Raw genomic sequence first — 12,190 nt, 5'->3', positions numbered from 1 at the left:
TTTCATATTAATCTTTTTGGGATACAGACCTAGAGTGGTATTGTTAGATCAAAGGGTATGCATAGTTTCATAGCCTGTTGGACATAGTTCTAAATTGCTCTTTTAGATCAGTCCACAATTCTACCAACAGTGCATTAGTGTCCCAATTTTCCCACATCCCCTCCAACGATGACCATTTCCCTTTTCTGCCATATTAGCCAACCTGCTAGATGTGAGGTGGTACCTGCTAGATGTGAGTTTTGAATTTGCATTTTTTCCAGTAATGATTTGGAGCATTATTTCATATGACAATAGATAGCTTTGATTTCTTCATCTGAAAACTGCCTGTTCATATCCTTTGACCATTTGTCAAGTGGGGAATGACATTCTCATAAATTTGACTCATTTCTCTATATATTTGAGAAATGAGACCTTTGTCAGAGACAGTTGCTGTAAATTCTCCCCCACCCCAGTTTTCTATTTTCTTTCTAATCTTGGTTGCATTGGTTTTGTTTATGCAAAATCTTTAAAATTTAACAGTCAAAATTATCCATTTTGTCTTGTAATGCATTCTCTTTAGTTCTTCAGTCATAAATTCTTTCATTATCTATAGATCTGATAGAAACTATTCCTTGCTTCCCTAATTTTGCTTATGGTAGCACCCTTTATGTCCAAGTCACATATCCATTTTGACCTTACTCTGGTCTATGGTATGAGACATTAGTCTATACCTAGTTTCTGTCATACTATTTTCCAATTTTCTGAGGAGTTTTTGTCAAATAGTGAGGTCTTATTCCATAAATTTGTATCTTTGGGTTTATTAAACACCAGAATAATATGGCCATTTTCTGCTGTGTACCTAATCTATTCCACTGCTACCACTCTATTTCTTAGCCAGTACCAGATTGTTTTGATGATCGATGATTTTTTATTAGTACAATTTGAGATCTGGTATTGCCAGGTCACCTTCCTTTGCATTTTTGTTCATCAATTCACATTTTGTTCTTTCATATGAATTTTGTTATTCTAGAACCATGAAATAATTTTTTAATAAGTTTTCATTGCTTTGGTACCAAATAGGTAAATTAGGTAGAATTGTCATCTTTATATTAGCTCAACCTACCCCAAAGCAATTGATGTATTTTCAGTTGTTTAGATCTGACTTTATTTGTGTGAAACGGTTTTATAATTGTATTCAGATAGTTCCTGGATTTGTCTTGGTGGATAACCAGCTCTTCTCTCCAAGTATTTCATTTTATCTAAAGTTATTTTAAATAGAATTTCTTTTATCTGTTGCTTCCTGGACTTTGTTGGTGATACATGAAGATTTATGTGGTAGCTGATGATTCTTTAAAGTATTCTTTTTTTAGAGGGAAAATGGCTGGAAACCATATCTGCCCCCTTTAGGGATGGGGGGACCTTTTTTCTCCTCATACCTACCTGCATTCTGAATAGAGGGTATATGTGATTAGCCATGCAAGTAATTTCAGCCTTTTGTCATCTTCTTCACAAGCCTTTCATGACTCCAAAACTATTAGCTTTCCATTCTGCTTCCCCCTAAAGTTTATTTTTCATTTATTTACCATAATGTGTTTTCCCCTAGTAGCAAACTTCTTTAAAAAAAAAAAACAACTTAAAAAATGACTTTTTAAAAAATAACAAGGGCTTTGTATTTATAGAATCTTATGTTTTCCATCTAACTTTCCCCCTCCCCACAACCACTTTTATTTATTTCCCTGAAATAGCTCATGAAAGGAGAATACACCCATCTCCTTGTTTCATCTTAGTAGATAATTGTGTACCAAGTTGCTATGGTCAAAGATTTTGTTTTCCTGCAGCTTACTTTAGTGATGAACTTCTTCAAAATCAGCTTAAACGAGCCCTCAGATGACCATCACCCAATCCCATCACCAGGCTCCCATTTGAAGTTGTAACAACTTATAGGATCCCCTAAAGCTTTATGTACCCCTCATAATATCACTCTCCGTCTCTCCATTATACGTTTTTTCACACATAAGTGTATATGTACGCAAGAACAGCTGGGTGATCCAGTGGATAGAGCGCTGGGCCTGGAGTCAAGACTCAACTTCAAATCTGGCTTAGACACTCACTAGCTGTGTGTCCCTGGGCAAGTCACTTGATCTCCGTTTGCCTTAATCCACTGGAGAAGGAAATGGAAAGCCACTCTGGTATCTTGGTCAAGAGACCCCCATGAACAGTATGGGCAATGGGGTCATAGAATTGGACACAACTGAAGAAGAGCAGTAATGCTGTTGAAAATCTACATGTGATTGGAGCCAGCATTTCATGTATATTTCATTATTATATGAAATTTCATATCTGATATATGCTGATTTCAGTCATATATATATACTTTGTATGGGGAAGGGGGTGATGTGGGATAAAAATATGCCCTATAAAGCAGCTAGGTAGATCAGTGAATGGAGAGAAGTCTAGAGAGGGGAGGTCTTGGATTGAAATCTGGTCTCAGACACTTCTTAGCTGTGTGACCCTAGGTAAGTCACCTAACCCCTATTGCCAAGTCCTTACTATTCTGCCTTGGAACCAACACACAATATTGATTCTAAGACAGAAGGGAAAGGTGGCTTTTTTTTTTTTTTTGGTTTGTTTTTTTAAAGTATACACTCCATCTACCATTGGAGCAAGTCACCTCGTCACCTCTGAAATATATAATCTGTGTATGTGTGGTCAATCCTCAGCTTTTCAGGGGTTAAATTCTAGAAAGTTTGAAAGTAAAAAAAATGAAGGTTAGTACATTGAACCTATAGGAAATGGAGTTAAGTTCCCACGATTGCCAAAAACGAATCTTTTGTTAGAAATTGCTGAAAATAATACTTTTCTGCATATAATTCTTTGTAATATGTTAATTCTGCTAAACTGTGCTTTACTTAACACAGTAACTGTGAAGTAACCCATAAAATGCAGACAAGGGCAATTGGACAGGGAGAGGGTGGAGGCGGCTTTGTCACAAGAACCACCCAGCCTAGTGGGGCTCTCCACCAGCAGGACCCCAACAGGGATGCTCTTTAGCTCAGCTTCATTGGCAGGGGGTAGACAGGAAGTTCACTAGGCCTCCAATCACCATCCTTTTACCTACAAACTTAGGCAGCTTTTCCATTTTTTTCCCAATTCTCTCATCACACACTGAAGAGAATACTTTAGTTCTTTCTGGAGTGGATCCATGAACACTTTTACAAATATTTTCCTCCTTTTTGTAGATATAAACTTGTTTGTGCATCACGCTTCATTTTTTTTCTGCACATAAAAATGCTGTTACTAATAAAATCATGCCAATGCCTTAAGTCCTGAAAGTTAAATTTGCAGGTGCCAAAAAATGACATACGCAGACACATATGAAGCTGACTCTAGTTTCATGGAGATTTTTCAACTGCTAAGCTCACAGAAGAAAGGCCACTAATGCAGCGTAACAGGTGGAAGGCTGGCCTTGATCTACCTCATTACCCATCACCAGAGCAGGCCACTTAAGTCCTTGGTACTCAAAGCAGCTCTCTAGGACTCTCTTAAGACCGAGTGAAGATCTGCATTAGTGGAGGGAGTTTCCATGTCATGAGCCTGGCACAAATGAAATCAAGGGTCTGAAAGTGTAGCAGCTAGAAGGGGCCTTAGAGTTCACCTAAACCCACCCCTTCATTTTACAGAAAAGCAAACCGGTTCCCTAAGAGGTGATTTGCTCACATGGCTATGTTTTATGGCATCTACCCCAGTTTGTGCTTTATTTCACTTCCTGTTAGTCTTCTATAACTTGATTTTCTTGTGCATCATTGCTCTTCTCTTGGCACTCTGAGGTCCAGGTTCTTCACATTTGCTCCACATCCTGTCTCTGTGCACTGGCTTGGAGTGCTCTCTCCCTCCTCACTTCCACCTCTTGGAATTCCTGGCTTCCTTCATATTTGGCTCCATGGCTGCCTTCTGAGAGAACCTTCCTGGTCTCCATCCTGCCGTCCCCCTGATCTCCCACCCCTGGTGCTAATGCCTTTCGCGTACTATATTTTCTATTTTTTTTTCTTGTTCAGTCATTCAGGCCATGTTTGACTCTGTGACCCTATTTGGGGTTTTCTTGAAAAAGATACTCGAGTGGTTTGTCATTTTCTTCTCCAGTTCATTTTAGAGACGAGGAAACTCTGGTGAACAAGGTTAAGTGACTTGCCCAAGATCACACAGTAATTACTAATCATTGTTACTAATAATTTTTTTATAATTTTTTATAAGTATATGAGGCCTGATTTATTTTTTTAAACCCTTACTTTCTGTTTGGAATCCATCCGAAGTATCAGTTCCAAGGCAGAAGAGTGGTAAGGGCCCCGCAGTTGGGATTAAGTGACTTGCCCAGGGTCACAGCTAGAATTGTCTTGAGGTCTGATTTGAAGATGAGTCTTCCAGATTTTATCCACTTTACCACCTGACTGCCCTGATGTCTTGTATGGTGTCTACTTTGTGTATTTATGCTTCCTCATTGCAATATAAGCTCCTTGAGGGCAGGGATGAGTTTCCCCTTTTGTCTTTGTGCCCCATCCCATCTCCCCATACTTAGCAGAGTGCCTGGGCCTTGGAAAGCAAACCATTGTTTGCTGGTTGATTTGCAAGGCAGCCTCCAAAGGGTGCAAACCAGATAGCAAATAGGTAGGGAGAGCCCAGTGGGCTGTAATATCAAGGAAAGCTTCCTGAGGAAGTACACCTCAAGCTAGAATGGAGGAGGTGGGCTAGGGCTGGAGGAAGCGCAGCATGGAGGAGAATAGTGGAGCACCTCAGGTGCTTGGGCTCCTGGATTGATAGGCACCATTCACACTCTAGTCTGAACCCCCCTGGCTAGCTCTTTAGTCTCGTCTGGAAGGAATCTGCCTTGGTGCTTGGCAGAGAGCTCCCTAGCATGGGCACAGTTCCTGGCACTTGGTCTGCTGGGCCCTGGAAATTTAAAACTAGTAGCTGTTGAAGCCACAGAGGCTGGTTTGGGGCTTGATGTAAAAGCCTCACTTTGGGAGGCTTCCTTAAAGAACTTGAGTTGCTTTTAGCTGAGGATGTCATTTGTAGAGGACCTTCTTGTGAGGGTGTGGGGTCGAGACTCTGTGGCACCAGAGGTCCATTCTGGGAGGGCAGAACCCCTCCCTGTCTAGTCTCATGCCACTCGCTACTTACCTGCCTTTGAAACAAGCTTCGGGCTGTAAAACTTCCTTCCCAGAGCAGGGGCACAGGGTTCCCTAAAGGCAATGACACCCTTTAAGAGTAAAGAGGAAGAGGCTTTCAAGCAGACATCAGGGTGCTGGGGGTGATGCTGGGGTCTCAGTTGGCTTTGTGAGGCTCTGAGACAAACACCTGGACAGGTTAAAAGAGTGACATGTGATAGCAGAGTGTGATTGGTGCCTGTCAATCCAGGAGCCCAGGTACCAGGGTTCCTTAGCAGATTCTTTATTTTTAAACCCTTACCTTCTGTCTTAGAACCAGTAAACTGTGTAAGCTGGTTTCAAGGCAATAGAGTAGTAAGATTAGATGACTTGCCCCAGGGTCACACAGCTAGGAAGTGTCTGAGGCCAAACTTGAACTCAGGATCTCTGGTCTCTAAGTTTGGCCCTTAATCCTCTGAGTCATCTAGCTGCCTCTCCCTTAGTTGACTTTTTTTTTTTAACCCTTATCTTCTGTATACAATACTATGTATTGGGTTTCCACTCAGAAGAGCAATGAGGGCTAGGCAATGGGGGTTAAATGACTTGCCCAGGGTCACACAACTAGAAAGTATCTGAGGCCATATTTGAACCCAGGATCTCCTGTTCTTAGCTGACTCTTGAAGGAAATCAGGAGGTTGAGAAACAGACTCAGGGAGATGATCATCTTTCTTAATCTCTTTTGGTATCACCAATGGCAAAAATGCCCATTGGTATTCAAGTGAAGCCTGCAGTCTCCCAAGAATAAAGTTTTAAAATGTACAGAATAAAATGCATATGATTAAAATGGAAACCAAAGGGTAGTGAAAATAAAGATGTAATTTTTCTTCCCATCCAAGTTCCAAGGATTTTTCTCACTTCCCCCCAACCAGCAAGAACCCTTGATCTGATCCAACCTCCTGATTTAATAGATGAAGAAAGAGAAGTCTGGAGAAGGAAGCGACAAAGCTGGCCAAGTGCTTCCTGGTCTCTTCTTCCTACTCTTCCCCACTAGTGACCTCAGCTCTCGAACCCAAAGCTCACTGCATCCAACTATATGCTGATGTATTCATCAAAAATGAAAAGAAAAAAACCCACTTGGGGTTCCCAGGTCAGCTGGGAGAAGAGAGTTGCTTAGAGTTAGCCCCTTCCCAGGTCCCACTGTGGAGGATTAGTCTCTCTTCCTCATGCCCAAATTCTTCAGGCTGTTGTCAGCACTGGGCCATGGCTTCAGAGCTCAGCAGTTTTTCTCCTGTTAACAAAGGCTTCATGTTGAACTGACCCAGGCTTGACCCAAGGCCTGGCATAGGGCAATACAGGGAATTGTGAAATGGAAGGATCTGGTCATAGAAGCTTGTTCGTGGAGCTACCAGCTTCTACTACCTGGCATTTTTTTTCTTTCTGTGGGTATATCAGTTTACATGATTTTAAAACATTTTTATTGGTAAATTTTGTCTTTATATCACCTATAATTTCTTCCTTTATCTTTCCCTTTCCCCCTCCCAGAGAGCCGTCCCATGTAGTGAATTATATAATATTATACGGTTTTCAAAGAAAACCAATGAATACATATAAAAAATCTGATAGTATATCATGTTCCATGGCAATGGGATAACCCTCTCTCCCTACCTCTTCAAAGGAGACTGGCTTTCTTCTGTCTACTCTTTGAGGCCAGATTTGTTTTTGGTAATTCGCTGCATTTATTTATTTCAAACCCTCACCTTCTGTCTTAGAATACATACTGTATATTGGTTCCAAGGCAGAAGAGTTGTAAGGGCTGGGCAATGGGGATAAATGACTTGTCCAGGGTTACACAGCTTAGACGTGTGCAAGGCCAAATTTGAACCCAGGACCTCCTGTCTCTGGGCCTGGCTCTCAATCCACTAAGCCAACTAACTGTTGTATAGCATTCATTTTGAATTGTCGGTGATGGTTCTTCCTATTTTCATTGTTTTTTTAAAAATTCATTTAGTTTATTAACTATTTCCCAATTACATACAAATAATTTTTTGGCAACCATTTAAAAAAATTTCTGAGGTTCTAGCCCCTCTCCATTTGTGAGAAGGCAAGCAATCTATTTTTATTGTTGTGGAAACTGGATATTTTATTTTCTTGACTCTTCTTCAGTTTGTATAAGTCTTCTCATGTATCTTTGTATCCATCATATTCATTGTTTCTTACAGCAGGGTAATAGTGCTTTAACTTCATGTGCTATAGTTTATGTAGCCATTCAGTTGATGACCTACTTTGTTACCAGTTCTTTGCTACCACAAAAGAGCAACTTTGCTTTAAAAATTTTTTTAAAAATTTATTTTAAATAGAAATTTTAAAACAGATTTTCTCTCCCATACTCCCAATACTATTGAAAAAAGAAAAAAATTGTAATAAATATATGTAGTGTAGGATTAAAAATGAATAAATACTCCTCGTGTTTTTAAAAATATCTATAATTTAATAATAAACAAAAAGAGGAGGAAAAGAAAAGCAAAAGGATTCTTTCAATAAAGTGAACAAAGCAAAGAGCCAAAAACTCACACCTGCAGCACTTTACCAAAGCAAAGCACAAGCTCCCAAAAAAGAGCCCCGCAGCGTGGGTCTCAGCCAAATCTGTCTCCCAAGCCCCACCCCGTATGTCAAGTGAGCACATAACTTAAAAGGATGCTGGGAATGTAGCTCAGGTGTGGCAAATTTCCCACCTGCACAGTAGTCAGGAAAAAACCAATTTTCACATTTGTCTTGTTCTATTCCCTTAGCCCATCAACTCTGTAATGGTAATAATAATAATAATAATGGTAATAATAATAATAATAGCTAGTATTTATATTGTACCTACACTATATGCCAGGTACTGAGCTAAGTGCTTTACAAATATCTCATTTGAGCTTCCTAACAATTCTGGGAAGTAGGTGCTATTTATTATCCCCATCTAAAGCCCTGGTGGCAGTAAACATTAAAAGGAAACCATTCTAGGGTGCCCCCTCCAAGGCCTAGCAGCTCTGCTGGACTCTTGCTTCACACAGGCAGCAGGGAAAAGAATGCTGGTCTTGGCTCTTAACTATATTAGTGGCAGAGTTATGTGGCACTCCCAAGCCTCCTAATTCCAGGCCTCTGATTCTTCAGTTACTTGTTTGCTTACCTTCTCTTGCCTATTAAGAGACATACGTGAGAAAATGACTGTGAAAGCATTTGGTCTCAGTAAAGTGAAGCAAGTTCAAATTGCAGAGAGAACTGGGCATTGCAGAGATATTTCTAATAATATAAAAACAGTTCCAAACATACATCTTTGAACCATTCTCTCCACATAGGCAAGACTTTTATCTGTAAAACAAGTGAAAGAAGCATTAGTCATAATATCAAAGGAGTGAGGCATATTGGAAGGATCAATGGATTTGGAGTCAAAAGATCTGTGTTCGAATCCCAGTTTTGACACTGAATTAGCTATGTGACACTAGACAAATCAATCACTTAATCCTATGAACCTCAGCTTTTTCACCTGAAAAATGGGGACAGGTCTACCCAATTAGTAGAATGTGGTTGTAAGGAAAATGCTTTATAAACCCTCAAAACGCTAGAGAAATCAATAAGCATTTATTGTCTGCTTTGTGCCAAGCACTGTGCTAGGAGCTGGAGTCAGAGAGACACAAGTAGAACAGTCCCTTCCCTCAAATTATTCTGATTCTCCTTACTTCATTCTATATTAGTTCTTAGAGATCTCCTCAGGTTTCTCTGAAACCTATTTTATTTCTTATTTCTTATGGCAATATTTCATTGCATTCCTATACCATGATTTGTTCAGCCGTTCTTCAATTGAAGCATACCACTTTAGGGTCTATTACTTTGTTATTAACTGGCAGTTTTGCTTTCAAATAAATATTTTACTTAAGGTATTTTACTTTTTATTCTTAAAACAATCTGCAATTCTAGTCAGGAGGAGACAATAAGTGCGTGCGTACACAAATGTATAAAAGTATATTTTGTTGTTTGATCATTTCAGTCCTGTCTGACTCTTTGTGACTCCATTTGGGGTTTTCTTTGGCAGAGGCACTGGAGTGATTTGCCATTTCCTTCTCCAGCTAATTTTTTTTTAAAAATCCTTACCTTCCATCTTAGAATCAATACTGTGTATTGGTTCCAAAGCAGAAGAGCAGTAAAGGCAAGGCAATCCACTGAGCTACCTAGTTGCCCCCTCCAGATTATTTACAGATGAGGAAATAGAGGCAAACAGGGTTAAGTGACTTGCCCAGGGTCACACAGTTGGTAAATATTTGAGGCCAGATTTGAACTCAAGAAGATGAATCTTCCAGACTCCAGGCCTGGTGCTCTATCCACTTTGCCATCTAGTTTCCCCCAAAGGACCTAGTTATCTAGTGATTATACCTTTAAGGTATAATTAAGGTATGGTTATAGTTCAGAAGGGTCCAGATAAATCTAGAAGGGCTTCTGAGGTTTTATGTGAAACATTAAAATTCTAGTAATATCTTTTTTATTTTATTTCATTTTTAATTTTTTTTTTTTTTTTTGCAAATGGAGATGTCCCTGAGGCTTGGCTAACACCCAGACCTCTCTCTTCTGCCTTCCCAGCCCATTTGACACGGAGAGCTTCTTGGTGTCCCCTGGAATCAGCAAATTTTCTGTGGGTAGCAGAAAAGGCTCTTTGTATAACTGGACACCTCCAAGTACCCCCAGCTTCAGGGAAAAATATTATCTTGTGAGTATCTGAGATAATTTCTCTCCTCCCCTCACCCTCCAATCCCCCCACCCCTCTTCCATTTGGCACACAGTACCCTTATGGGTACCTTCCCTGGACTGGTCGATGAGTACAGCAGTTAAATCTGATCCCAATCCTGCTAATTGTGAAGAAGCCATGACCATCTGAGTCCAGAGAACAGAAAAGATGAGAAGTAGCACTGGTATGATTATAATTCTCTGGAGGCTGAATCTTAATGAATAATTTAAAATGAAGAGAGGGCCAGAGAAAGAGAAGGCACCAGCCATGTGTGGTCTGGCCACCTTCCCTTCCAAGAGCCAGGCCAACACACACCTACTCACTCTGGATTCTCGGGGAAAAGGGTCACTTCCTTCTGGTACTCCAATTTAAGCTCTTTGTGATGTCCCTTTCCAAAGCCACTCCAACTGGAGTACTCTGACCTCACTCTGGAAACAGGCAGGTCTTCTGAATGCCTGGACCTTTAGATTGGTTGCAGAGTGCCCATGTCCACTTTTCTCTACCCCACTATTTTCAGAAGCCTCTTTTCAGATAAACAGAAAGCTTCATCTCCTCCCCCATTCAACAAGAGGGTGGCTGGAAGAAGCTTTGTAGCTTCAGTCTTTAAGAATAAACTTTTTCCGTTTAAAACCCGAACGCTATCTTGGGATGCCAAAGAAAGGCATACAGGCTAGTGTTAAATCTGCACAGCATGTTGCCAGCCTAGTATTTTCCAACTCCAGTTTTAGACTAACACAATTCTTACTACTGTTTTCAACCTCGATAGTTCTCTTTATCTTCATCACATGGGAAAAAGAAAGCGGGCATCATAGATATAGAGCTGAAAAGGTTCTTTGAGGCCTTCTAGCCCAACATTACCACTTTACAGACAAAGAAAATGAGACCTGGAAAGATGAAGTAAATTCCCCAAGGTCATCAGTGTTTTAAATGGCAGAGCTACCAAGTTCGAACTGACCTCTTCTGACTTTTGTTATTTCCTTCCTTCCTCCTTTCCTTCCCTCCCTCCTTCTCTCTCTTTTTCTTTCCTTCCTTCCCTCCCCCTCTCTTTTTCTTTCTTTCCTTTCTTCCTCCCCCCTCACTTCCTTCCTTCCTTCCCACCCTTCCTTTTTCCTTCCTTCCCACCCTCTCTTTTTCTTTCCTTCCTTCCCTCCCCCTCTCTTTTTTCTTTCTTTCCTTTCTCCCTCCCTCCCTCCCTCCCTCCCTTCCTCCTTTCTTCCTTCCTTGCTTCCTTCCTTCCTTCCTTCCTTCCTTCCTCACCTTCCATTTTATTTTATTTATTATTATTTTAAAAAACTCAATACTGTGCATTGGTTCTAAGGCAGAAGAGTGATAAGGGCTAGGCAAGTAACTTGTTCAGGGTCACAAAAAGTGAGATCAGATTTGATCCCTAGACCAATCTCAATCCACTAAATAACCTACCTTCCCCTTCAGTGTTATTTTCACTTCACTGTGTTGGAGACACTGTTCCATGCCCAAGGGGTGAGATAAAACGATTGTGGTAGTTACAGCTAGTCATATTTTGATTTGATGCTAGGAAGAATCTTATACTTAGAACAGTGATGGCAAACCTGTGACACGCATGCATAGCCATTTTCGATGACACGCCCAAGTGGGCCGCATACAGAGAAGTATGGGGCCGCATGCCGCAGATGAAACATTTGCTGTAGTGTAGTGTAGACACTGTGCACTATAGATGACAATTCTATCTATATTAATTTACCTAGTTTGGTTTATTAAATACAGTTATATATTATAATGATACATTTTTGTTTTTTTAAACTATAAATATCATAAATTATGGTTTTTTTCTTGAAGTGACTCATCACTGGAGTTTATGCTCATTTTTTTGGCGAATTTTGACACACCAAGCTCAATGGGCCACCTCAAAAGAAAATGAGTTTCCTGTCATTAGTGGTGCTTAAGTAGAGGCTGGATGATTGTCAGGGATTATGGAGGAGGTCTTGGTGCACCAGGTGGGAAGTTGGCCCAAGAAGACCTTGAAGTCCTTTCTTTTACCTTCTACCTTTGCTGGCATCAGACCTCGCTCTGAATAGTTGGCTTCTATCTGGTTCCTCTGCTTTCTGGGATAACAGTAAAGCTGCTTTAGTAGAAAACTGGTCCACGTCACCTTGAAAGGGCCAGTCCAGGTGATAACAATGGCCTTACCTTCCCTCGGAGCCTCCCCCTTCAGCCTTCCCACCCAGCCCACCGGACTGAAAGCTGGGGGACCTTCCAGAGAGCAGGGGTTGTTTCTTTGTGGGCAGAAAGAGGCCTGAAGTAATTTCAGTTTGGAATGCAAACTGTGGAG

The 12,190-nt window shown here is 40.7% G+C and overlaps 1 protein-coding gene across 1 annotated transcript in view; it reads left to right on the top strand.

The window, feature by feature from the left end:
- Positions 1–12,190, top strand: part of RIPOR3 (RIPOR family member 3) — a 55,126-nt gene that overhangs the window by 22,753 nt on the left and 20,183 nt on the right. The window contains exon 11 of the mRNA XM_044663829.1: positions 9,738–9,864. Coding sequence (XP_044519764.1) covers positions 9,738–9,864 — 127 coding nt within the window. The remainder of the gene's footprint in view (positions 1–9,737; positions 9,865–12,190) is intronic.

The sequence above is a fragment of the Gracilinanus agilis genome, chromosome 2 (assembly GCF_016433145.1).
Source record: "Gracilinanus agilis isolate LMUSP501 chromosome 2, AgileGrace, whole genome shotgun sequence".
NCBI classification, from domain to species: domain Eukaryota; kingdom Metazoa; phylum Chordata; class Mammalia; order Didelphimorphia; family Didelphidae; genus Gracilinanus; species Gracilinanus agilis.
The sequence above is the reverse complement of the archived record's forward strand: the minus strand, read 5'-3'. Positions and strand labels throughout refer to the sequence as shown.